Source organism: Typha latifolia, chromosome 6 (genome assembly GCF_019914945.1).
Source record: "Typha latifolia isolate L0001 chromosome 6, TyphaL0001v2, whole genome shotgun sequence".
Taxonomy (NCBI): Eukaryota; Viridiplantae; Streptophyta; class Magnoliopsida; order Poales; family Typhaceae; genus Typha; species Typha latifolia.
This window is the reverse complement of record NC_133091.1, coordinates 13,965,128-13,991,294: the sequence shown is the minus strand read 5'-3', so window position 1 is coordinate 13,991,294 and position 26,167 is coordinate 13,965,128. Positions and strand designations below refer to the sequence as shown.

General features: G+C 38.5%; 7 protein-coding genes across 12 annotated transcripts; 3 read left to right on the top strand and 4 right to left on the bottom strand.

The window, feature by feature from the left end:
- The first annotated feature begins 43 nt into the window (after window positions 1–43).
- Window positions 44–4,697, top strand: LOC140791312 (arginine biosynthesis bifunctional protein ArgJ, chloroplastic). Of its 2 annotated transcripts, XM_073141824.1 has the most exons (17): window positions 44–216; window positions 296–424; window positions 570–693; window positions 896–969; window positions 1,111–1,155; window positions 1,274–1,324; window positions 1,407–1,475; window positions 1,660–1,718; window positions 1,820–1,889; window positions 1,996–2,076; window positions 2,170–2,256; window positions 2,645–2,767; window positions 3,116–3,178; window positions 3,458–3,535; window positions 3,664–3,809; window positions 4,125–4,195; window positions 4,308–4,697. In XM_073141824.1, exons 1-17 carry the CDS (start codon window positions 160–162, stop codon window positions 4,388–4,390), a joined length of 1,410 nt encoding a protein of 469 aa, XP_072997925.1. In that variant the 5' UTR covers window positions 44–159; the 3' UTR covers window positions 4,391–4,697. The 2 variants fall into 2 exon arrangements, with proteins under 2 accessions (XP_072997925.1, XP_072997927.1); XM_073141826.1 differs by lacking the exon at window positions 3,458–3,535.
- A 652-nt stretch (window positions 4,698–5,349) lies between these two features.
- Window positions 5,350–6,173, top strand: LOC140791313 (probable histone H2A.5). Its single transcript, XM_073141827.1, has 2 exons — window positions 5,350–5,630; window positions 5,716–6,173. Exons 1-2 carry the CDS (start codon window positions 5,418–5,420, stop codon window positions 5,956–5,958), a joined length of 456 nt encoding a protein of 151 aa, XP_072997928.1. The 5' UTR covers window positions 5,350–5,417; the 3' UTR covers window positions 5,959–6,173.
- A 355-nt stretch (window positions 6,174–6,528) lies between these two features.
- On the bottom strand, window positions 6,529–8,399 carry LOC140791530 (small RNA-binding protein 11, chloroplastic-like). The gene is made up of 4 exons (XM_073142147.1): window positions 8,183–8,399; window positions 7,997–8,065; window positions 7,818–7,924; window positions 6,529–6,758 (listed from the first exon to the last, which is right to left on the bottom strand). Exons 1-4 carry the CDS (start codon window positions 8,256–8,258, stop codon window positions 6,705–6,707), a joined length of 306 nt encoding a protein of 101 aa, XP_072998248.1. The 5' UTR covers window positions 8,259–8,399; the 3' UTR covers window positions 6,529–6,704.
- LOC140791529 (histone H2B.9-like) lies at window positions 8,367–9,072 on the bottom strand. Its single transcript, XM_073142146.1, has one exon. It carries the CDS (start codon window positions 9,012–9,014, stop codon window positions 8,547–8,549), a length of 468 nt encoding a protein of 155 aa, XP_072998247.1. The 5' UTR covers window positions 9,015–9,072; the 3' UTR covers window positions 8,367–8,546.
- Window positions 9,073–9,749: 677 nt separating this feature from the next.
- Window positions 9,750–17,015, bottom strand: LOC140791455 (transcription factor bHLH123-like). Of its 5 annotated transcripts, none has more exons than XM_073142034.1 (11): window positions 16,888–17,015; window positions 12,043–12,549; window positions 11,870–11,966; window positions 11,717–11,774; window positions 11,527–11,615; window positions 11,377–11,435; window positions 11,163–11,285; window positions 10,990–11,064; window positions 10,818–10,883; window positions 10,656–10,703; window positions 9,750–10,148 (listed from the first exon to the last, which is right to left on the bottom strand). In XM_073142034.1, exons 3-11 carry the CDS (start codon window positions 11,922–11,924, stop codon window positions 10,005–10,007), a joined length of 717 nt encoding a protein of 238 aa, XP_072998135.1. In that variant the 5' UTR covers window positions 11,925–11,966; window positions 12,043–12,549; window positions 16,888–17,015; the 3' UTR covers window positions 9,750–10,004. The 5 variants fall into 5 exon arrangements, with proteins under 5 accessions (XP_072998135.1, XP_072998139.1, XP_072998137.1 ...); XM_073142038.1 differs by having other exon boundaries at window positions 11,377–11,432; XM_073142036.1 differs by lacking the exon at window positions 16,888–17,015 and adding an exon at window positions 14,307–15,267.
- LOC140791456 (uncharacterized) lies at window positions 16,775–18,494 on the bottom strand. The gene has a single exon (XM_073142039.1). The coding sequence runs from the start codon at window positions 18,440–18,442 to the stop codon at window positions 17,774–17,776; it is 669 nt and encodes a 222-aa protein (XP_072998140.1). The 5' UTR covers window positions 18,443–18,494; the 3' UTR covers window positions 16,775–17,773.
- A 2,002-nt stretch (window positions 18,495–20,496) lies between these two features.
- On the top strand, window positions 20,497–26,112 carry LOC140790512 (uncharacterized). Its single transcript, XM_073140620.1, has 9 exons — window positions 20,497–20,626; window positions 20,798–22,387; window positions 22,718–22,944; window positions 23,039–23,371; window positions 23,967–24,213; window positions 24,679–24,807; window positions 24,885–25,100; window positions 25,220–25,343; window positions 25,580–26,112. Exons 2-9 carry the CDS (start codon window positions 20,825–20,827, stop codon window positions 25,816–25,818), a joined length of 3,078 nt encoding a protein of 1,025 aa, XP_072996721.1. The 5' UTR covers window positions 20,497–20,626; window positions 20,798–20,824; the 3' UTR covers window positions 25,819–26,112.
- The last annotated feature ends 55 nt before the right edge of the window (window positions 26,113–26,167 follow it).

The following is a 26,167-nucleotide window of genomic DNA, read 5'->3' as shown; positions in this document are numbered from 1 at the left end:
TAAAGACTAGCGTTAAAACTTAAAACATAAGGTGTTATTTTAATTTTTGTTTAAAATAAAGAAACTTAAACCTCACCAATCTCTCCAAAACACACTCCTCGACTCTTGGGTCTCTTCTGCCGCCGCTCCACTACCTTAGTGCGCGCGCGAGTACTTCCAATGGCTCTCCTCAATCACTCTCTCTCCATCCGAGTTCCCGAATTCCACCGCGCTAAGGTGATGCGATTCCTAAATCTCTCCTCGATTCCATCTCTTCTTTTTCTTCTTATATTTCTTTCTCGATTCGGTATTCCAGCGGTGGAATCCTCGATTACCTTCTCCCCTTCGATATAAGATCTCCGCAGTTACCGGGTTGGAAGCCGATGTGTCCTCAGGATACATCCCGCCGGCGCCGATCTTACTGCCGGAGGGTCCGTGGAAGAAGGTAAATATTTAGTTTAATTTCCAAATCGAATGGACGTTACTGAGGAGAACAAGTTAGCTATTAGTTTGTTAATTATCCGTATACGTATTATAACTTACATTGTAATTTTTTAGCTTATTTTAGTGCCCATTTCAATTTGTTGTAGATACCAGGTGGTGTCACTGCTGCCAAAGGATTCAAAGCTGCTGGTTTATATGGTGGATTGCGAGCAAAGGGAGAGAAACCTGATCTGGCTCTTGTGACATGCGACGTTGATGCAGTTGTTGCAGGCAAGGACCACATTTTTTTGGCATCCAAGGTTTATCTCATTTAGGAGAATATATTACTATTATCTTCACATTAAGAACTAGCACTTGATCATGTGGAGAATTTTGTGCTCAGGTTAACTTTTTAGTATATGACAAGGAAGGTTCTCTGTGTTATCATAGTTACATAGGGAAGTTTAATCATGTTACGACTTTGTTAATCCAGGATCTTTTACGACAAATATTGTCGCAGCTGCACCAGTATTATACTGCAAACATGTGCTTGGCACATCCACAATGGTATGTGGTTCTCCTTATGCTTTCACTCACTCTCTTATTCATAAACGTAGTCATTGTCTAGTATTTGCAGTATCTTAAACTAGTTGATCATAAGTTGTCTTCTTTATATGATTTCACTCTACAAGTTTGCAAATTTTCCAGGCACGTGCAGTACTAATTAATGCTGGTCAAGCAAATGCTGCGACTGTAAGTGCACACAATGACTTTCTTAGATTTCATGCTTGATATGTACATTAAGTATGTCTTGGCAAGTATACTATTAAGAGAGAATTATTGTCATGACTCATAATTGTTATTATCACAGGGTGATGCAGGTTACCAGGATGCCATTGAAAGTGCAGATGCTGTTGCTGAGGTTCTACTTTGAAACCTCTCTCTCTGCTTTGCATAGAGTATGTGTGATCCTTGCCAGATTTTTTTTTTTCTTGTTGTTGCAGCTTCTCAAAGTGAGCTCAAATGCTGTATTGATCCAATCAACTGGTGTTATTGGTCAAAGAATAAAGAAGGTACAGAAGCATAATTTTTATACAATTTACTTCCATGCATTTCCAAAGCTGCAGGTCAAAGCCAGTACATATTAACTCTTAACTTCGTCAAGCAATGCATGATGAATCCTTTTTTGGTTTTCTGTTTAAAATTCTACTTCATTTACACCTTTTTTTTTAGTAATACTTGATTGCATCTAAACAGGAAGCTCTTCTTAATTCACTCCCAAGGCTTGTTGGTTCATTATCGTCAACCATCAAGGGGTATAACTTATATCTATCAATATTAATTGTCTCGTGTTTTAAATCCAATTTGTTGTAGTGTTTGTGAGGTTTTAAGCTTATAAGGTTCTCCACATTTGCAGTGCAGATTCTGCTGCTATTGCTATTACTACAACTGATCTTGTTAGCAAGAGTGTTGCTGTTGAGACTGAGGTCTGAATTATTGGTTTTCTTCCATGACTCAATTCTTATCCGTTAAAATAGTTAGTTCAAGTCAACAGAGTCTAAATTCTAATCATTGAACACTTTGGATGAAAAGATTGGAGGAATGCCTGTTAGAATAGGCGGAATGGCAAAAGGTTCTGGAATGATTCATCCCAACATGGCAACCATGCTTGGTGTATGTCTCTCTCTTTTGCACTTTCTTTGCATATGTCTCTTTATTGACGCTTGTGTTTTCAAAATCTAGCTAATAGTTATTAGCTGATCTTAGGTTATAACCACTGATGCTCTGGTAAAGAGCAGTATCTGGAGAGAAATGGTCAAGACATCAGTGAACAGAAGTTTCAACCAGATTACTGTGAGTAATGATGCTTCCGTTTTTCATGACATCATATAGTCAGCTTCTGAAGGCTGTTGAAAAAACTCTTCTAGATTTATTTAGCCAGCTATCTTGCTTGACCTTCTGGAAAGACAAAGAATTCTTGTGACAGTAAACAAATTATTATGTCGCCCTAATATAATATCATGTTGGTTTACACGGCACCTTTACTTTTTCATGAGATATCAGCTTTTCTGAAATCACCACTGGACTTACCATGGAACAACTAAATGAAGATCTGGTTTAACCAATATAGATATTAAAGATGTCCATTTCATAAGCGTCTCATTGGTCTAATTATATGCCATCTATTGATTAAATAGTGAAGTCTACCATCTAACTCACTTCACTGATGTAATTCTCAAAGGTAGACGGAGATACAAGTACCAACGATTGCGTTATTGCCTTGGCCAGTGGGTTATCTGGTGCAGCTCATATATCTACCCTTGACAGCAATGAATTTCTTCAACTTCAAGCATGCCTGGATGCAGTGAGTTTTCTGTACTGTTTTTTTCTCCATCTTGGCTGTCATTACAAGATGATGGAATCTCTAGAACATGTTTATGAACTTATCACTGTATTTGCCCCTGAACAAGAAAATCATGATGGTTTTCTTGTTGATAACTTGATACTACAAATTCCCATGTTTGCTATTGGGTTTCTCGCCATCTAATTTGTAGAGTGATTATCTTCATGTTGTTCTCTTGCTTTAGTCTGTGGTTGCCGAGTGACATCTGTTTATCAGTTATCTCCATTTATGTTGTTTAATGCTTACTTGAAAATGCACATATGCACCAATTACGTGAAGATCATTGCTAATTCCTAATGTCATTCCCAGGTAATGCAAGGTCTTGCAAAATCTGTAGCATGGGATGGCGAGGGTGCAACATGCTTGATTGAGGTTTAGTAATGTGACTTTTGAAGAACTTTTTGCATATCTATATATATATATATATATATATATATATATATATATATATTGTAGAAAATAGAGTAGAGGTTGTACTTTGTAGGATGACATTACAAGCCTGTCATAGAGAAGTATCTCAAGCCTAAAGTTCTCTTAGTGTGTTCATGGACTTCATGCATGCCACCTAATGTTCTCTTTTGCTTGCAAAATTATAATCTAAGAGAAAATAAAAGAAAATAATGCCACAATTTTGCATTATCTCTGGTGTAGGTTACTGTGACCGGCACCAGTGGTGAGGCTGAAGCAGCCAAAATTGCTCGTGCAGTGGCATCTTCTTCTCTTGTAAAAGTATGCTACTTTTATCTTATTGAATCCAACTCATAATTCAAAAGAGAGAAGATTGATGGTTGAGTTTGGCATCTAGTTGTGCATTTACTTGCTGCAAATTGGAATTTAATGTGACAAAATTGTGTCAGGCTGCTGTATATGGCAGAGATCCAAATTGGGGGCGCATCGCTTGTGCTGCTGGCTATTCTGGCATTCATTTTGATGCAAACAAGCTCAATATATCACTTGGAGATATTCAGCTCATGAAAAATGGCCAACCACTTTCCTTTGACAGGTTTTAGAGAAGCTCAATAATCTTTCCCCCCTTTGTATAAATTTCTATAGAGATTTACAAACAAGGTTTGCTAGTTACATTCTTAGTGTCATTCTAACTAAATGGAAAGAAAAATGAGCTGATAACTTGAAATAAAGCTGATGTTATCATGTTATATAGATGTCATATGTTTACTACAAAATGTTTGTATTTTGATATTTATGCATAAATACCAATGTGCAGCGCAAAGTTCTTTCCAGGATATTCGTGATTGAATTATTTTTTGGTACCTCTACTCCCCTACCAACTGTTTGGAACCGATTGTTTTTTCTTCAGGTCTGCAGCTAGTAACTATCTCACTCTTGCTGGAGAGCAACATGGGACCGTTGAAATCCGCATATCAGTTGGTAAGTTTTCACATTCCTGACTGCTGCATCACTCAGTCCGTGTGCTCTTTCACTCAGTCTTTCCTCATGAGAAGTGCTGATTTGATTTACTGCTACATATTTTATGTAACAGGGGCTGGGCAAGGCAGTGGAAAAGCATGGGGTTGTGATCTAAGTTATGATTATGTCAAAATAAATGCAGAATATACAACTTAGGATCTGACATTGTTGGGAAAAAAGAACTTTCCCTATAAGGTGGAGAAATGGTACCGCCCTTGTGGAAGGGAAAGCGGTTATTGCCCTCTTGCTGCAACTATCCTGGGCATAAGAGGGCAAAATTTCCCCATATTGCTGGAAATCTGAATTATCTAAACTTATTGTGCATCATTCAACATGTACTTCTTCTGTGAAAGAAAACGAAACACTACTTAGTGCAGGAAGTATAACAAACTGGTCTTCTTAATGAGAACAATTCTGTACTATAGTTTCTCTCTAATAAAGAGAAGCAGAAATCTGTACCGAAGTATCTGTGTTTATTTTTCATTTTTTTTTCTTAAATCACGACCAAGGAAGAATCACACTTTTTATTTATTTATTTATTTTTATTAAGATTATAAGCATGTGTACTTTAATATTTATTTAGACAAAGAGGATAATTCTTGTTTTTGTTGAATAGGATTGATAACTGGGTCAATCTTTTCAAGAAAAAATTATTAAATATCAAGCTTAATGTTTATAAGAGGATTTAAACATATGACCTTTTCTCATGGACTAGGAAGGCTCAATTATTTGGCTACAATGATGTACGAACTCCTGCATTAAATTTTATTTCACCTTGTATAATTAGTAGATTTTCTGCACATTTTTTCACTTGAATATTTAAGATATTTCTTGATATTAAATAGGCATGAAATGTTACTCGAGCGATATTTACTTCTTTATCCCACAGTGCGGAGGAATGTTAAAAAGTGGCGCATATCAACGCCAGCACATACTATACTATTCTCATACCACTAAAGCTCTCTCTCTCTCTCCCCATTGGTCCATTTCGTTTCCCACGGATCGCCCATCCATCCGTTCATATTCCAACCGATCCAACGGCCAGTGCCCTTCCGTCCCAGGATCCACCCCTCCACCCCAACCCCTATAAAACCGAAACCTTCGTCTCCCCACTCCTCCAAAACCAATTCGTATTTATTCCAAAGCAAACACCAACCCACGCTAAAGCTTAGTAGAGATCGACATGGAAGCCGGCGGCGGAAAGGTCAAGAAGGGAGCCGGCGGCCGCAAGGGCGGCGGTCCGAAGAAGAAGCCCGTTTCCCGTTCCGTCAAGGCTGGCCTCCAGTTCCCCGTCGGGCGTATCGGCCGATACCTCAAAAAGGGCCGATACGCCCAGCGAGTCGGCACCGGCGCCCCTGTCTACCTCGCCGCCGTCCTCGAGTACCTGGCCGCCGAGGTAAGACAGTGGACTTGGGGGATCTAAATCTATACATCTTCTCGGTTCATTTTGTAAAATTTCGGTTCCTTATTTCTCACTTAAGGTTCTCGAGTTGGCTGGGAATGCGGCGAGGGACAACAAGAAGAACCGGATCATACCGCGCCACGTGTTGCTCGCTATTCGGAACGATGAGGAGCTCGGGAAGCTGTTGTCTGGGGTTACGATCGCGCACGGCGGTGTGCTTCCCAACATTAACCCGGTGTTGCTGCCCAAGAAGACGGACAAGGCCGGGAAGGAGCCCAAGTCGCCTTCCAAAGCTGCTACCAAGTCTCCTAAGAAAGCTTAGGATTTGAGATCTGAGACTTCCTTGTATGTAATTTGTGATGGTAGATGGATAGGACTTAATGTACCAGGTTTTCTTAGTAATGGAGAAAAGAAACGCTTCTCCTTTTTTGTTCCCTCTGAAATGACTTCAAAAATTATTTCAACTTTTGGCGGGATTTTTAAAAAATTTCGGAAGAAGCGGTTGCTTTTCCAGTAATAAATGTTTTATTTATAACAGAGTATACATAATTTATATATATGCTGCATACCAAAATTTATTATTATAAATAAAAAAATTAATGCAATTTAAGTTACAAAATTAGATGTAACTAATTCCCTATCATTACGTAGTTTTTTTTTTTTTTTTTTTTTGGGTCTCTTTTATTCTCTTTATTATTCATCCAAAAAAAAGGGCAGCATTTGTTGAGGTTTCTCAATTAGAAGTCTTACAAGCTACATAACTGGAGTGAACAATGTAGCGTTGTTTTCCAAATACCACATATACATATACTGAGGTTTTCCAAAAAGAGGAGAAGAGTTCCTTGCTTTGCTTACACAAAAAAGTTGTTTTTCTCACCATAAGCGGACCGAATCAAGATGAAAGATTTTCTTTATTTTTTTTGCAAAAAAGAGAGGATATTTTGTATCGAAAGCGACGGGATACACTTTAGAAAACGGAGGGTTAAGAACACTTATAAGCTGAGCATCAGAGTTAAAGATAAGGGTTGATAGAAGAGGAGGAAGCAAACAATTGCGAGCGGATAGATACTACTCAGAACTAGGTTTTGTAGGTTCCACAAAAATCAGTCTTCCACCAAAGATCTGCACAAGATAAAAGATCCAAGTGAGTTGCAAAACATAGCCTCCCTTCGCCATCTAAGCCCTCAGCAAAATATAGATCTATCATATTGCCAAAACATTGCCAACTATGTTTTAGAGATGGGCCACCTGGATAAGTATGAGTTCAAAATAGAAGCTAAATCTTTCAGAAACATGAACGCTTTATGACCTACCTACCTACCGCATATCATTCAGCATTCAGCATTCAGCATTCAGCAAAGATTATAAATTGGGAGATGAGCAGAGTTATCAGAAATAAAGGCCATTATTCTAGTGATTATGCTGTCATCATACACCACCTTAGCAATACTGACATGTTTAGACAGTGTTAAGATTCAAGTTCATACATCAAATTGCATGTGTTGATCAATGAGATTCCTCAGGGAGAGGATACACGTCATTTGGAGATATATCAGCAGGAATTGGTACCTCCACCCCATTACTCAAGTCATCAGTCCATTTAAGTAACATTTTGATTTATAAGTACGACAATTAACGCAAATGTGTGTTTGCCATCAACTTTTGATATTAAAGACATACGCATTAGTAGATAAAGAAAAACACAATCAGATACTAGATCGCGAGCAGCCGACTGTTGCACATCCTTCGCAGATTAAGAGTTATACTAGATAAGGATCTTAAATTACAGTAAATACTAGGTAAAATAAATGAACCAAGTGGCATAAAAATAAGAATAAAAAATCAAATCCTACAACTAAAACTAGCTCTGAGAGCTACTGATTCTTATTTATCTCACTATTAACAAACAACTTAACCAAGCAGCGGAAAAAAGTGCATTTTAAGGAGTACATGCACATAGTCGAAATAAGTGAATAAAACCAATCATAACTTACCCTTTTCTACTATTTGATGGGGAAAAAAAAAAAACAAGCACACAACACACTTGTGGACCTTGAATGCTACTTCCAAAATATCATGTATTATAATTAAGCATTTTAAGAATATTGTTATAATGGATAATATTTTAACTCCTAACATAATTGGAATACCAAGAGAACAAAGATTTAAAGAGTGTCATACCCTTCCATCCATGGCCTTTATTGCCTTCTGTGCCTCAGCTACGGAGGCATAAGCTATAAAGCCAAATCCTTTTGGTCTTTGTGTCTTTCCGTCTCTAATTAATCTAGCTAAGCATATAACAACCAAGCAAAACGATCAGATTAAAGATCTCTTGCAATAATTAGATTAGAGTAAAATACCTTCTTTGATCGTCCCAAAAGGTGAAAAGGCCTCTCGGAATTCCTCATCCGTGATGTAATGCGATAGCCCTTCAAAACAAACACCGAAGCAACTTGGATCGAACAGAATCCCTCCACAAGATCATACCTCACAAGAACTTGGATCAAAACGAGGTCTATTATAAGATTTAGAGGAAGAACACTTACTACTAACAAATATCTCCGAGCTAAAACCCCTTCGAAGAAGTAGCTTTGGAGGAGTAGCAGTCCTTAAAGCCCACATCTTTTCCCTTTTCCAAACCCTAGATCACTTCATCGAAGAGCACGTATATATCACCCGGGATAAGTTAAACCTGCAGAACATCTGAATAATATATCACAGCAGATACAATTTACTCGGAAGTCTAAATATCCCATTCATCTCCAATTTATTTATACAACACAAAAAGAAACAAAATAAAAAAACAAGATTTCCACCTCCAAAAAGAAGGTTATAAACATTCTTAGCAACTCTAACCCTAACGAAACCCTAGATAACGATCTAATCGACCACCGCATAACGATCGAAACCCTAAGAGCTGGTAAACTTGGTCACCGCCTTGGTGCCCTCGGAGACGGCGTGCTTCGCGAGCTCCCCCGGGAGGACTAGCCGCACCGAGGTCTGGATCTCGCGGGAGGTGATGGTCGGCTTCTTGTTGTACCGCGCGAGGCGAGAAGCCTCCTGGGCGAGCTTCTCGAAGATATCGTTGATGAAGGAGTTCATGATGCCCATGGCTTTGCTGCTGATGCCGATGTCGGGGTGGACTTGCTTGAGAACCTTGAAGATGTAGATCTTGTACGTCTCCACGCTCTTCTTCCCCTTCTTCTTCCTCCCCTTCTTGTCTCCGCCGCCTTCTTTGGAAGCAGGGAGGCGCTTCTCCGCCTTCGGTTTCTTCTCCGCGGGGGCCTTCTCGGCGACGGACTTCTTCTCCTTCTCCTCCGCTGGCTTCTCAGCCGCGGGCTTCTTCTCAGCCGGCTTCTTATCGGCCTTCGGCGCCATTGCAATCGAGATCGATGAAATGAAACGGAGGCGGGAGAGAGGAGTAATAAGCGAAATTTGTGAAGAGGACGGTAAGGGCGTAGGAGTGATTATAAAGGACGACCGAAATGCTGTGATTGGAGGATTTGGCTTCTCCCGGATCGATGACGTGGGATGCCCTTTTTCCGTTAGATTAGTACGGTGCACCGCTTAGGCTATTCCAACAAAGCCATATGAGCCAGGCCCAAATTATATATGGGCCGGCCCAGTTAACCCCCCCCTCACCTTAATATTATTGAAAATAATTGCAATAATCTCCAAATAAAATTATAGAATCCTCATTGATATATGAGTAGATATATATTAAGCAATGGAATTGGACATATTAATATATCTTTAGCCATCACAATCTCATGTCATTTACTTCCCCTTGTAAGCATTTCCTCATTTATAGATTATATATCTATATTTCCTTTCTAGTTTTATGGAGGACAATGGTACTATAGAATTAATTGAATGCAAAGTTTGGGATTCTTTTTATATGCAAGCCAAGTCAAAAACAGAGGTTTTGAGTTCAACTACTCCTAAGCCATGGCAATCAAGTTTAGCCGGCTTGTCTCCTAATAATGCAAGTGACATCTGATAGTATTATTGTTATGAAATTATGGTTGTTCCACAAACAAACAGCCCGATTAAATGAGTTGAAGATGAAATGAAAAAAAATAGCAGGACAAGAAATTTAAAATGCATAAGCAATAAAGCAAGTTACAATCACCCATCATCTCATTCAACTGGTCTGTAAAGCCTCTGAATTATAGCAAGGTTTATATTTTACCATGACAAACATTAATTACCAACATATGACGCTGTTCGATAACTCAATCATTGAGCGAAGAGAATATAAAGCAGATTAACACTGGAAATTTGGCACTAGGTAATTTAGGCTATCGGATGGATGAGTAAAAAGGTTAGTAATCATGGCTGAATAATGCATGTTGGTTGTCGGTCACACTATAAATGGAAACCGGTTCTTCTAGGCGTTATCTCTGGCGTGCAGCGATCGACTGCAGCTTGACTAGTTAGGTTAATAATGGCAGGCGATACTGGAACCAGACACAATCCTCTGCTACGCAAGCCAAGTCCTTCTCCATAGGTCTGTTCATGTATTAAGATCAGATATCAGAATAATCAAACTTGTTATAATTCAAATGAGAATTAATGCTAGGGTATCACAAAAATAGTTGTACAGAGAGTTATACTGTGTTGCTTGTGATGTTTTTATTATAATTGTATTAGAAATATTATGAGCAGGGTGTTTCCCTTGAGTTTGAGTGGTAAACTACTAGTGCACAACAATGGAAGTACTTGTGCAGAGTGCGACCAATATCTTTCATGGGATGAAGAGTAAGCATTTATTAAGCTGGCCTGCAAAACTTTCACACATGCATAATGTGGACAGCAGATATGTGACAGATTGCTTATATATATTCTGATAGTGACCAGGAGTTGATGATGACTATATTGTTGCAAAATGGGGCCGGCTGAAAATTTTCATCATGAAAGAAAGAAAAGAGTTCATCTGACCAACTTCTTTTTTTCTTCTTTGTGTGTATCTCTTTGTGTAACTACAATATATACTTATTAATCATCTTGGCAATATACCTGTTGAGGAGCTGAAGATTTTATTCCACAGTAAGGAGCAGTCATAATCTGTGATGTTACAAGTGAATCATGTTTTAGTTGTGCACGCAACGTTGAAACTAAATCGTGCAAATATTCATAGAAGGGAAGAAAGAAACAATGAATATGTATAAGGTTGCAAACCTGGATCTGCTGATGAAGGAATTTAATGCAAATACTTGCTTCATGCAGCACGGATGCAGTGTCGGTCTGCAATTTTAAGTTCATTATTCAATCTTATCGTAATAATTCTTCCATTTTTTTTTTATCTTTAAAGTCGAAGATCAAATGATGCAAATATCTAACAAAGAATTACCTTCCCAAAAGGAGAAACAAGCTGCTGAAGAGCTGTGATCTTATCTCCTAGCTTCTGGCTCCTTCTCACAGGTGCCTTACCAATTGATTCAACAACAACACATCCAGTTTAAGCCAAATAAGATAACACGTATACATCCTAACAACAAGTAACTTCTTTCATATCAAACCTACCTTCATCAACTGCGTTCTTTTAGCAGTGGGCTCATCGGATGCTGATCGGCGTTGCAGTTTCTCACCGTGGGTTTTCTTCAGCCTCTTTGTGCCCCGTAAGCTACTCTTTCCTTTGCTCATACCCTAAAAGAAGACATTATAAGAAGTTTTTTTTTAAAAAAAAAACAAGCCATATATATAATAAATATGAAGCATGCATGAGAGTTGAACTAACTTGAGATGCTCCCGAGATGTCATCAGCAGTGCCCATAAAAGAATCTCCTTCTCCTTCTACTGCATTGCATTAATCCCAACAAAGAAAAGATAACATAATAACAAAAATCCAGAAATAAAGTTATAAAGATTTTAATGGACTTGTAATAACCTGGCAGTGGAAGAGATGAGGAGAAGTTCTCCAACTGATGCTGGAAACCATCGAAGTCGTGGGAGGTGGAGAAGAGATCACTCACGAAGCTGCCCAACGAGAGATTTCCTCAGTCAACTTAAATTTACAAAACTGCCCCTGTTGTAGTAAGGGCAAAACAGTAAATGTACGCAAAAACTCCGGGACTCACAGTCTCTCGAGCTCTACGGCCGCGTTGGAGTACCGCAAGCGAGCGGATTCGCTGCTTCCTTCTCCCATAGGAAAACAATGGCAGTAGCCAATCACTAAAGACCTCTTAAATTCTATACGTATGAGGAAAAATAAAAAGAATAGATAACTATACCGAAGTCGTCGCCGAGAGGCCCCGAGAGCGATGAGAACACGGCGTCGTTCCACATTCCCGAGCCAACGAAACGTAACCAAGCATATGTTGCGATCTCCTACATAAACCCAAAATTTAACATCAAATTAAAAAGACAAAAAAAAGAGAATAAGAGGCAGTCTCAGAAGACCAACCTGGGACAAAAAAAACTATGGTCGTAGCCTGAGAAGAATAAGGCTACAAGAGGGAGACTTATAGTAAGGCTTTCTATATACTTGGTGAGATGAAATGCGGCGTTTGGTGTTGCTTTAATGCTGATTTGAGGCAGTTTTATGTTTGCAAGCCATCGAATAAGAAGGAAGAGATGAGATATATAGATGGGTATATATCATCATTGGCATGGAAATGGCAAAGGGAAGGAAGGAATTAATTAGCATGGGAGGGGATGAGAAGTTAGGGGGTTGCTTTAAGTGGAGATGAGAGTTGGAATGAGTAAAGGCTTCTTCGATCAAAGGAGGGTTACCGTTTCATATCTCTTTCAATCTCCCTTGACTTAAAGATCCACATGATTTAAGCCATAAATGAGAGAGAGAGAGAGAGAGAGAGAATTATATGAGGCACTTCTAATTTGGGTTTAGGTGCTTGTCTCGTCTCACTTCGAATCCAGTTGACTGTTTTGCTTCCTAAAAATCTCATATCTCCTGCAAAAGAGTGGGAAAATGGAGAGTTAGTAGTCGATCGTGTCTAGCCCCAGCTGTAGGAAAATTCATGCATTAGGTACTCTCGGCAGCTCTTAATTGGCCGCCAACACATCTGTTACACGCTGCTTAAGCCTTACGCTAAAGAGATTAAAACTCGACTTAATTGGATTAATTTTAGATCGAATTCCAACTTAATGAGCTAATTTGGTATGACTTATGGAGTCCAAACTAAGGGGGGCAAAAAAAAAAAATAAAAAAAATAAAAAAAATCGAAACCGGAGCTCAAATTAGGTCCATTGCTTATCTTTATAGTTGAGTAATTTGAAAACAGAGTAAACTTTTTAGCTTTCCCAGGTAGCATAAAACTAGGTATAACAGATATAGAATCTGGAGTTTCTCAAACTCATAGTTTTCCATATGTAACATTTTCCTATTAGAAAAGTGAAAGCCAAACAAAAGTTAGACGCAACTGATAACATTACCATATGCTGATATTTTGATTCATCACTAAGATTAGCAGGTTAGATATTACCATATATAATTCGTTCTTTACGTCGTATATACATTATTGTACATAAATGAAGATCCACAGAGTTCTAAAAATGTAAGTATTATACGGCAGTTTCAGGTTCTGATCAAGAGAAAATTTCACAACCACTCGTAATAAATATAGAAACCACAATTATAAACGGTTGGTGGTGTTATTACTCTTGAACTGGCTCAAGAGACTTCTCTCTGGACCTATAAAGGGATTACCAAATAGAACAAGCTATCAACCAGCTAGAATTTAAGGATAACAATTAGATAGCAAACAATCATCTTTTGGACTTTGGGTTTGCTATATTTCACATGGTATCATGTTCACCATTGATCTACCTCTCACACTTGGCATTAGTTTAATTAATGGTTGACAAACTTGGGAAGGGGAAGGTCAAACGCAAGAAGCTGTTGTCTTGTAAGATGCTTGTATGAAAAGGTATTAGCTTTCTCACTCGAGTCCAAATGATCAGTCTCAGAAGAACTATATAATATCTACAAGTTAGTCTTTGAAATGTTTCCTCAAGACAAAGCAAAGAAAAAAATGCACAGAGTGGGCATCTTTGACCTAATTCATCTTCTGGTCATGTAAAAACAATAATAAAGATCAATTGAGATCATGAGAGGACCCAAAAGAGCAGGTGGACTTTTATTATAATTTGTCATTCAATATTCTTCTAAGCAATTCAAACAATAGTATATCCTAATGTCTTTGATTGGCTGAGCAATGCTATATTGTAATATTGATGGTCAAAGAAGAGCACCAGTGTCATGTTCTCCATCAGATGGGCTATGTTCTTCCCACTGTGCTTACAATTGGCATTCACTAATGGAGTCACGCATGGTAGTAGATTGATACTTAATTAATGATCAAGTCTAAAAGTCTCATATAATACAAGTGTTAGACACAAGCAATTTCTACCCCACTAAAATGGAATAAATGTTCCAAGAATATCATCAGTTAGAAGGAATCAAGAGCTAAATACTAGAAGACTAGGCTTAGAACTTAAAAAAAAGTTTTTTAATTCTCGGAGAGCGTTCTCATAAGCATGGTTTCACCTACTCTAGAACAGTCTTGACTGATTTAGAAAATCATATAACCCTGCTGGAACAAAGTTCATGCAAGAGTCAACCATTATGAACAAGTTATCTATTCATTATATGGAACAAATGGAAATAGCAATTGACAAACAAACTATTTTTTCGACGATAATACTAACCTCGATGTGACTTGAGAGCAGAGTGGCATCTGAGATAGGTGCAGGCTTTGCAAAATGTAGATGTACTATCTATATGCAGGAAACTATAGAGAATAAGAGAAAAAGAATTACAACCATACAGGTAGTTAGCGTTAGATCTCACCATGTAATGTGTTGATCTGGACATGCAAAATAGCAGTCACCAAATCAAGCCTAGATGTTTGGACGAAATGACGCATTATGCAGAAGTTATCAATAGCATCTACCTCACAATCCATTTTGGTTGTAAAGTAGGATAAGCACTGTTAGGACCAAACAGCCTTTCCTATATGCAACAGCTTGAAATACTGCGAAACCTACCTCAAACATTACTCAAGTAACAAGCAGAATTTAAGTCCGGCAGTAAAATGATAATCCTACAGTCCGGTGTTGGTAAAGAGTACAAGATCCAGACTGATACCGAATTGCTCAATTCATATAATACAGATTATAGGACTTATAATTAAAACAACACATTACCATGAGGTGGTGCTTATAGAGAAAGCTGATGCATTCAACAGTAGTGCAAAATGAGACAACCTAAAAGTTCTATCCTGTACTTAAAATGGAAAAGGAGGGACAAGAAAAGATCTATAAAGTGGTGTATGTTATTCCATAATCAAAGATTCCATATTATTTAAATTGTCTTTGGAAGAATAGTACACTTTAAAAGATGCCCATCAAAAGAATAATGGATTCAAAGAAAATGAAGCTTGCAAACTACAGAGAATAATATTTCAAATCAGGTATCTCAACCAAGAACTGCCTTATATATTCTTGTTGTTGCAGAATCATTTGACAAAATCAGCAAAAGTGCTGAAGCCTCTTTTACCAGAATGGTAATGCAACTTAAAGTATAAATCTAATGATATCGCCCTTTATCTAGAAATATTACAAATGTGGGCAAACATCTCTAAGAGGAACTTCTAGCAGAGATTTGGCAACTAGAGTAGCAACCCAGCAAATATCTTGTAACACAAATTTCGTAAAAAGAATTATATAAGTCTAGAATGGGCTTGACCACATAAAAATTGAAACTCTAGACACATCTCCATTGCTAATCAAAGTTTGTTATGCTTTTGGCACCAAAGCATAAATAAAATGTCATTTGACTTCTATCTTCAGGGTAGAACCATATTGCAACACTAAACTCTATTGAGAAGATTGGAGTATCAATCTATGAGAGTTCACCATAGATTTCAACTAAAAACGTTATCCTGTATATCAACCATTTCTTTATTGCCCTAATTACAACAATTTGCATCTTCACTGATTCACAAAATCAAAGAAAATTTTGATTATCAGTAGCGAGCTAAAGTGTACTTAGCAGTGATTTGCACTTGGTTGATTGTTCAGGAGAAGGATCTGATAACAAGAGGAACTTGGATCATGTTCAAACTGAATAAGGTGTCCAAAATGACTGAGATGATCCTGCAGTCTTGATATTGAAAAGTCTAGGTAGATCTATAAACAAATGACTCCATAATTCAACAGCCAAGATATTATATAACATGGACTTTGGTGGATCCATGTACATAGACAGTTCTATGTCCCTGAGGGCATTGCAACTTCACAGCATACAATAGATCCTACTTAAAATGGAACCCAAAATATGCTGTATTTACTTTAATTATATAACATCATATATCCTAGCAAAAGGAATATGTCTATACAAGAGATTTTCGGCAATGTTTTTTTTTAAATCAAATTTTAGCTCTATGCAGACATAATGACACATTATTTAGATTTCAAGAGTCACATGCCTCGTGATAGAAGCCCCAAAGAGAAAGAAAAAGTACATACATTATGTTACTCTAGCAGAGCTTTTCTTTTAGAACGTGTACATAGACAATTCTATGTCCTTGAGGGCATCACTAAACAAGGCAACCAACTTTAAGGTCTCCTTTACTTTAGGAATAAAGTTAATTCTATAATAGGTAGTCCATTATGTTATTCTCAAAATAAAATCTTTACTTCAAAAATAACTATTATGATGTTCACTTGTATTCTAGAATTTCAGTGCAATAATTATTTTTGATGTGATATAAAGTGAAGAAAAAAATAATTTTTTTTAATAAAATTTCCATGAATACCTTTTGATTTGATAGAAAATAGATTGATGAGGTAGATATCATGAGGAAACTAATAATTGAGTTAGTTTGTGGTATATAATGTAATTTTGATTAATAGTATGTATTCTAGAATAAGATTATTATGATGTTTAGTTGTTATTTGGAATGATGAGTTATATTCAAAATAAGAAAAAAGTTATTCCTGAAGTAAATGAGGGCTAAGCCTTCTCCCGCCTGCCAAATTGGTAAAAAGTAAAAAGTCGCTATATTTGTCCAATAGTTCTAAAGTACACAGTAATACCATCAACATATACATGAATATCTAATATTGAACTTCTTATCCTAGATAAGCATTCTTAGAGTATTAGAGACAACGCAGCCTGAGGAAACTCTTATTTATAAAAAAGTAGGTTTTACATTAGAAAGTAAATAGCTACATTGCATGATTATTTTCTGAAAAAAGGTACGAAAAACATGAGCAACAATCTTACTTGAGATGATCTATTTTCCTCATATACTTTCCTTCAAGGCTTCCAAGTTCTCACCTTCCACTGGGCCTTTGGCCGCTAGCCCACAATAGATGCATCTAAGTTTTTCAGCTGCTAATAATTCCTATAGTTGCAGCCATCTTCACTACTCCAAGTATTACAAAATTTATACTTCTGCTTCCCATCTGCAAAAAGCATGTCTTGTATGCATCACCCTTAATTTGAGCCAAAAATATCCGTCGGCCAAAAGCATGTCTTGTGAGCATCACCCTTAATTTGAGCCAAAAATATCAACCACACAGGTACTGACCGCTCATCATAATACAGTTCTTCCCAAAAAGGTTTAACAGTCTTAAGTTTCTGACAAATTAAGGAGAACACATCGACATATAGATGTAGATGTATGAACACTTTCTGCACCAACAGAACTGAAAAATAGACGATGAAGGAACATTTTCGTTCGCCATTAGCCTTTAAAATGTTAAGGTAAAATGTGATACATGTCACATATACTCTGCTATTCACCTTTAAGAATGTTAGTATACTTGGGGAACAAAGAGAAGCACAAGGATTATGCTGCTGATTAGCTTAGATGAACCAAAACATATTAGTTTCTACAGTTCACCTCTGGGAACAATTAGAGAGACCATTGATGTGAGGCAGCTAGCAAAAGCTACCAATAACCACAGTAACGTAGTACAGCCTCAAGAATTCCCACATATCAAAATAAAACAACCATGCTCTTTTCTGCACTAATATTGCAAAAGTAAACCCTGATACCAGACAAGCAATTGTCAATACATCATTCAGAATAAACACTTCAAATACCATCATTTCTTATCTTATCGCTCTCCTTCACTGACTAAAGTACAACGAAACCAAAGTACAATTACCTCGCAGCCGAACCCGACCCAGGACTGATCGAATTCCGATGCAAAACCCTACCTCCCCCATTTCCAGCAGAACTCTTGGAATCACCGATCAAATCCCTCAACCCCGAGCTCCCATCCTTCTCCTCCTTCCTCCCCTTCCCCCCTCCTCCCTTCTTGCCCACCAACTTCTCGAAGTAATTCCCGTATATATACTCCGCCGAGTACCCCTCCTCCTCATCAAATAGCATAACATGACCATGCCACTCCCAAACTCTATACTCCGAGCCAGCATCCTCGTGGAATCCAACACAGATATTGTGATCACCGATTGACACGGATTGCCCCGAGTTAGGTTTAAGTGCGTCGACGAAGTCACCGGAGTGGACTATACGAATGATTTCCTTCTCGAGCTTCGCCTCCTCTTTGGCGAGGATCCGGCGTTGCTTCTCCTCTTTGTTGCCTAGGTTCGGGGAGAAGTCAGCGTCGGGGTCGGAGTCGGCGCCGGAGTCCTCTGGGTCGTGGAGGAGGAAGTCGTCGAGAGTTTGGGTGAGGAAGGAGTTGGTGTCGAGGAACGGGGGCCGGAGCTGGACGCGGCTCATTAGGGTTTGGAGGAAGAGAGTGTCGATGGGGGAGGAGGAGGAGACGTCATTGGAGGCCGGGGGAGGAGGTGGAGGAGAAGAAGACATGGGGATATTTTTCGGGGTTTTAGGGTGAGGGACGAGGGTTCTATCTTTTTGCGGCTTTGCGGAGGAAAGTATATATATGTATATATATAGGTTAGGGGGCCGAAACGGGTCGGGTCCGGGTTAATGGTCAATGTTTTGGATGACCCGTTAATTAAAAGTCCATTGATATTTGTAAATAGAGGTATTGTTGGGCCTTATCTTGGCCCATATCCCTTTTAGCCCATATAACCTCTTTTTTTTAATAATAAGCTTATGTAAATATGTTCATCCAAATATCTTAAACATGAATAAAATGTTTACGTACATTTTGGTCATGAATGAAGGATAATAACTCTATCATTCCCATTCATCTTAGATAGAAAAATGTGCATTAATTTAAAGTTATGCATGTTAACCATATCTCACAATTTCTAAAGAGAGAACATGGTGTCTAGTGTTATTTATAAATAAAAGGAGGTAATTCACATATAAGAAAAGCTTAAGCACCAACTAGATTAGACATCAACTTTTATACGTCGAATCAAGATAAATTGATTGTTAATAAAAAAATCACATTGTAATATAATTTGATACGTGAAAGAATATAAAGAGATAGGACACAAAGTTTCGATGCAAACTTTACACTTAGCTAAATACAAACTAAATAATAATAATACGTAGACTTAAGTAAATAATTATGAAACACTCAAGTACCAGTAAAAATGAAGGAGGTGGAGCGACTATCATAGAAACAAGCCTTCACTTAGCCATCATTGGCAGCACTACAAAAATAGCACAGTAAGAAGTTTGATACAGGGGCAATGAGTCATAGTTAGGTAGTCCACTCAAAAACTTATACAAAAATCTACAGCAATAACAACAACAAATAAGACTACTGAAAAACAAAAGGATGGTTGAGGTGAAGCAAAAGCACACACACCCATTATTCACCCTCAAACACAGCACAAGAAAATATTCAGAGTTAGATAGGTCTCAACTTAGTGGAGATTACCAAGCTTACAGGGGTATTCTAAAAGTGGTCACCTAGTAGTGGAGGGATAGGAGATCAATTGAAGTGGTGGGCATGAGGAGAAAGGAGTGGAAGTGAGTAAAAGAGAATGGGAGGGAAGAATAAAGCATTCAACCATTATAATTATTATGTTCACTTACAAAGGTTGAGGATAGAACTAGGATATACTATTCTCTAACAGTACTCATATGAGATATATATTTAAATGTTTATACATTTTCACACTACATTCATGACCAACACATTACAAGCATTTTTCATACTTTTGATTAAAATTTTCCAAAGCACAACACATTACAAGCATATGAGATTAAAATTTTTCTCAAAAAATTAAAATAAATAAAAAAAACTATCAACCAGATAATTATTATCATGGACTTGTTACTAGGGGTTCTCTTAGATAATTGACACTGAGGGCCACATTTTTTAAATATCATAGTTATAACTCAAATATTTTTGACTCTTTTATATTAGTTCTTTAAAGTTATTATTTTTTCTTGATATATTAGAGTGTAAAATATTTGTTCTATCAAAAGATTAGATTTTCTTTTTATTGTATTATAATATTAATTAATTTATATTAGATAGCTTCTGAATCATTTTTTATAAAAGGGTTAAAATAGTATTTTCTTAAACTAAACTCACTTTTAACTGATAAAAGGTCTATAAGTTTGGTGGCAATAATGATATTTTGAAGATTATAGAGGTGAATATGATATTCTGGAAGTGTTCAATGGCAATTATGTAAATATCTTTATTACTAATGTCAATTCGTGAAAGAAAACTGTGAAGGCAAATCTAATACTCTTTTTTGGGCCAAGCTTTGACTGGATTCAGGCCCAACAGTGGGGCACGCCGGTCACCGGCCACGTATACAGTTTTCGCACTAAAATAGCATCAGAGAGCACGGGCATCAACCTAGTCAGCTTTCTTGATATACGCCAACCTTTTATTCCTCGTCATACCTTCATTTCTCAATTCCGTGAGAGCGAGAGACGGCGTGCACCTTAGAAAATAGGGGGAGTTAAATAGAAGCCTCAGATTAGAGAAACGAAGCTTTGAACGTAAAAAAGAAAGAAGGCGAGAGAGGCGGCGCCGCGTCCCCTTTCTCTGACTCCGGCGATTCTCAAGACTAGGATTAGGGTTTCCTTCTGATCCCTCTTCGATTCTTTCAGGTACGATCTCATCACCATCGCAATGTCGTCGATAATTTCGAGTCGTCGTCTTCTCTGCTTGATTTCCACAATTTTTTTCCCCTCATTTTTTGCGTTATTGTTCGTTGGGCATGTTTTCTTTTTATGTGAAGTACTGTAGAATACGTTTGTAAGATAAATCTGTGGATTTAGGTCGTTTTGAAGCAAAGATCGATCGCCATGGCTTGGTTTCGGGCCGCGTCGAGCCTAGCTCGTGTCGCGATGAGAAGAAACCTGGCTCGTGCTCCTCACCATGCCAGTAGGATCCATGCCCTTCCTCCCCCACCAACGTCTCGCTGCTTCCACTCCTCTGCTCTCCGTCCCATGGCCGAGTCGGCGGCGCCTGTGCCCCGCGCCGTGCCGCTCTCGAGGCTAAGTGATAGCTTCCTCGATGGCACCAGTAGCGTCTACTTGGAGGAGCTGCAAAGGGCTTGGGAAGCCGATCCCAGTAGCGTTGATGAATCGTGGGATAACTTCTTCAGGAATTTTGTAGGCCAAGCCTCCAGTTCGCCAGGGATCTCTGGCCAGACCATTCAAGAAAGCATGAGGCTTTTGCTCCTTCTTAGGGCATATCAAGTTAATGGCCACATGAGGGCAAAGTTGGATCCTTTGGGATTGGAGGAGCGGGAGATCCCGGAAGATCTTGACTTGGGTTTTTATGGATTCACGGAGGCCGATCTGGATAGGGAGTTCTTCCTGGGGGTTTGGAGGATGGCTGGGTTCTTGTCGGAGAATCGACCTGTTCAGACTCTCCGGGAGATTTTGAACAGGCTCGAGCAGGCGTACTGTGGGACGATTGGTTATGAGTATATGCACATTGCTGACAGGGAGAAGTGTAATTGGCTGAGGGACAAGATTGAGACCGTGAAAGAGAGGGAGTACAATCGGGAACGCCGCGAAGTTATACTTGATAGGCTTATTTGGAGCACACAATTTGAGAATTTCTTGGCTACCAAGTGGACTGCTGCGAAGAGGTTCGGGCTCGAAGGTGGTGAGACACTAATTCCGGGCATGAAGGAGATGTTTGATCGGGCGGCCGACATGGGTGTGGAGAGCATTGTCATTGGAATGTCTCACAGAGGAAGACTGAATGTGTTGGGTAATGTTGTCCGCAAGCCCTTGCGCCAGATTTTTAGTGAGTTTAGTGGCGGAACAAAGCCTGTAGATGGGGAAATTGGGTTGTATACTGGAACTGGTGATGTGAAGTACCATTTGGGTACTTCTTATGATAGACCCACTAGGGGTGGGAAGAGAATTCATCTGTCTTTAGTCGCGAATCCCAGTCATTTGGAAGCTGTTGATCCAGTGGTGGTAGGTAAAACACGGGCGAAGCAATTTTACTCTAATGATACTGATAGGACAAAGAATCTGAGTGTGCTGATCCATGGAGATGGAAGCTTTGCTGGCCAGGGTGTGGTTTATGAGACTCTCCATCTAAGTGCCCTTCCAAATTACACAACTGGTGGAACAATTCATATTGTGGTTAACAATCAGGTTGCTTTCACAACTGATCCAAGATCTGGGAGGTCTTCTCAGTATTGCACAGATGTTGCCAAAGCATTAAGTGCTCCAATATTTCATGTAAATGGTGATGATATGGAAGCAGTGGTGCATGCTTGTGAACTTGCAGCAGAGTGGCGGCAGAAGTTCCATTCTGATGTGGTAGTGGATCTAGTTTGTTACCGCAGATTTGGGCACAATGAAATAGATGAACCCTCATTTACGCAGCCTAAAATGTATAAGGTGATCTTCCCTTGCACTTCTTGTTGTCTTTTTATGGCTAATATTGTGAATTGGTTTATGGCTTTGGCCTTGCCAAAAGTATGAATTTGAATTTTGAAGGAATATTTCTGCTATTTTTTTGTTATGCAATTTCATATCTTCAACTTTTATACCTCCCTCTATTAGCTATACTGCTTTTCTCTTCAGCTAAGTAGCCTACTATAACTTAGAAAAGAAAATCCACAGGGTTGAAGTAACACAAACTCATCTGAACTTATGTTTTTGTTAACTTGGCCATCTTTAAGTGCTTTTGGAAGTTTCATCACCACACTAACTGTTTATGCTGAATAGGTTATTCGAAACCATCCAAGTTCACTTGAAATTTACCAGAAAAGACTTTTGGAATCAGGAGATATCTCGAAAGAAGATATTGAGAGGATCCACAACAAAGTCAATACCATCCTTAATGAAGAGTTCGTGAATAGCAAAGATTACATCCCCAAGCGACGGGACTGGCTTTCAGCTTATTGGACAGGATTTAAGTCACCTGAACAGATTTCACGTGTTCGAAACACTGGGTAGGAACAAATCTTAATGCTAGTTTACGTTTTTCTATCCTCTCCATCGCATTTGCATTCCTTTTTTAACTGCAGCCACTGTGTTATTCTGCAGAGTCAATCCTGAAATACTGAAACGTGTTGGGCAAGCCATTACAAGTCTTCCTGAAAATTTCAAGCCCCACAGAGCAGTCAAGAAGATATTTGAACAGCGAGCTCAGATGATTGAAACTGGGGAAGGCATTGACTGGGCACTTGGAGAGGCACTGGCTTTTGCGACCCTTTTAGTGGAAGGTAATCATGTTAGATTGAGCGGCCAGGATGTTGAAAGAGGTACATTTAGTCACCGGCATTCTGTCCTTCATAACCAAGAAACTGGGGAGAAGTACTGTCCCCTGGACAACATTGTGATGAACCAAAATGAGGAGTTATTTACTGTTAGCAACAGGTATGTCATATTTTCGCGTGCTTGCATCTACTAAGCTTCATCATCTCCACATTATGTTACATTGTACTAACTACTAAGGGAAGAAGTTTGGCCAACTGTAGGTGTTACCTTTACTCATAGCAGTGTTTCTCTAATGTAGGATCGGACCACATTCTTCTTCTTTGGTTGCCTTTCACCTTCTTATCATGAATTTTGATATGTCACTGCTCCAAGCTCACAAAGTCTTGCTTGCTATTATGAACCAAGAACAACAATGAAGAGTAGAAATTTCGTTAGCTTTCCAAAATTTCTTTCACTTACCTTTGATTCTGTCTTTTACTGCGGTGATGGGTGTATAGATCTTTTGTTATGTAGCCAATCTAGACCCTAAACTGTGCTCAGAAACTGTTTCTCTTGGCTTTTATTGTTCTCTATCACATTTTATTGGAACATTAGTATCATTGATCATGAATGTTTTTCCATGTAAAACTCTTTCTAGGATGGTCATTGCTATAACTTATTGCTGTAAGGAGAAAAAAAATGCTTTTGCAACTTCTTTGATCTATCAAGATTGGGATGAATCTTTTGACCTTATGTTGTCTGATATCATATACAGTTCTCTTTCGGAGTTTGCTGTTCTCGGATTTGAAATGGGTTACTCAATGGAAAATCCTAATTCTCTAGTGCTTTGGGAAGCTCAGTTTGGTGACTTTTCAAATGGTGCTCAAGTAATGTTTGACCAGTTTTTGAGTAGTGGAGAGTCTAAATGGTTGCGCCAAATAGGCCTTGTTGTTTTATTGCCACATGGATATGATGGCCAAGGACCTGAACATTCAAGTTCACGTTTGGAACGTTTCCTTCAGGTATTATTGGATAACTAGATTATGTCATTCATTATACTTAGAAATTCTTTCCGATCAACCTCAATTTTGTTGCTGGCTAGACTCGTGATTTTATTTATCCATCATCGTTGTGAAGTTTGATGAACTCAGGACAGTCACTGGAATCTTGATTATGGATTTGGTTACTAATGAAAGGAATAACTGAATGTGCTCTTCTGTTGAGTTTATTCTTTTTGAACGTCCACTTCTACTACTGTCTTCTGTTGCTAGAGCTGTTAATATGACTTTAGTTGTAGTAATTTGATTCTGACATTCTGTGTACTTGTGGTTTTTATGTAATGATGTTGTTATCCTAGAGAATTACACATACTTTCATGAGTTAGAAAAGCCTTTTAGTAAATCATGTTTTGCCTTTGTGTATCTTTGTGGCTGTTGTTGAGAGTTACTAGTGGACTGTGTATGGGACTGATAAGTTGCTGTAAACAGATGAGTGATGATAATTGTTATGTGATACCTGAGATGGAGCCAACACTCCGGAAACAAATTCAGGAATGCAATTGGCAAGTTGTGAACGTGACAACGCCTGCAAATTATTTCCATGTTCTACGACGCCAGGTTAGCATTTCTGAAGTTTTATCTATATGCTTCACTCTTGAAGATTTCAGCTCACATATTCTCTGACTGATGACTAGATACATAGAGAATTTCGGAAGCCTCTAATTGTCATGTCTCCCAAGAACCTGCTTCGGCACAAGGATTGCAAATCACATCTTTCTGAGTTTGACGATGTTGAAGGCCACCCAGGATTTGACAAGCAAGGAACACGCTTCAAACGTCTCATAAAGGACCGAAATGATCACAAAGAGGTTGAGGAGGGTATTAGTCGTTTAGTATTGTGTTCAGGGAAGGTATGTAAATACATGATCTGTGCTCTTGTACTTTTTCTAGCATTAGTTTAGCCAACTGAGCTAATAAAGTTGATTTTCTATTGAAGAAATATTTATTCTAAGAAATGGTTTCTTTGCAGGTGTATTACGAACTTGATGAAGAGCGGAAGAAGAGGGACCGTACAGATGTTGCAATCTGCAGGGTTGAACAGCTTTGCCCATTCCCCTATGATCTCATTCAGAGAGAATTAAAACGATATCCAAGTACGAATTACTTGCACAAGAAACACATAAGCATGCATCATTAATCTGAAAGTTTGAAACCACATTTTGTGGTATCTAGTTTCCTTTTGTGAACATGTTTGAGAGATCAACTACTAGTCTCCTACTACTGTGCCATGCTTCACATTCATTCTTATAGTTGTTATATATCACTGGAGGTAATATTGTTCTGAGAATTACCATAGCTGAGCTCTGTTCTTTTGGTTTTGTTCTCTCAGATGCAGAGATTGTCTGGTGCCAAGAAGAGCCAATGAACATGGGCGCTTACAGTTATATAAACCCTCGCCTGTTTACTGCCATGAAGGCACTAGGCAGGGGATCTTTTGAGGATATCAAATATGTTGGTAGGGCACCTTCAGCTGCTACGGCCACTGGTTTCTTGTCTGTTCATGTGCAGGAGCAGGCCGAGCTGGTGCAGAAGGCAATGCAGCCAGAGCCAATTAAGTATCCCTATTAAAGCTTCTTCAGGTGACAGAATATTTACGAAAATAAAATGGGACTACAAGTTGCTTGTATTTTACTATCCTTTTTCAGGCATTAGTGTCCACGAACCCATCTGCCGTTGTTTCACATTGCGGCGATTTACTATTTGAGGTGTGACGTGATTATTTACATTTTGTTGTGAGGAATATGAATACCTCTTCCTAGCAGCTAATGCCAATTTTGGAGGCAATGCATAATATGTCAATGTTAATTATACTCTTGTAATTTTTTGTACTTGTTATATTCTCCGTGGTGCAGAATTGTCTGATATGCTTGGTGATGGTAATGCTTCGAAATATGCGTTTTGATCGTGTGAATGGTTT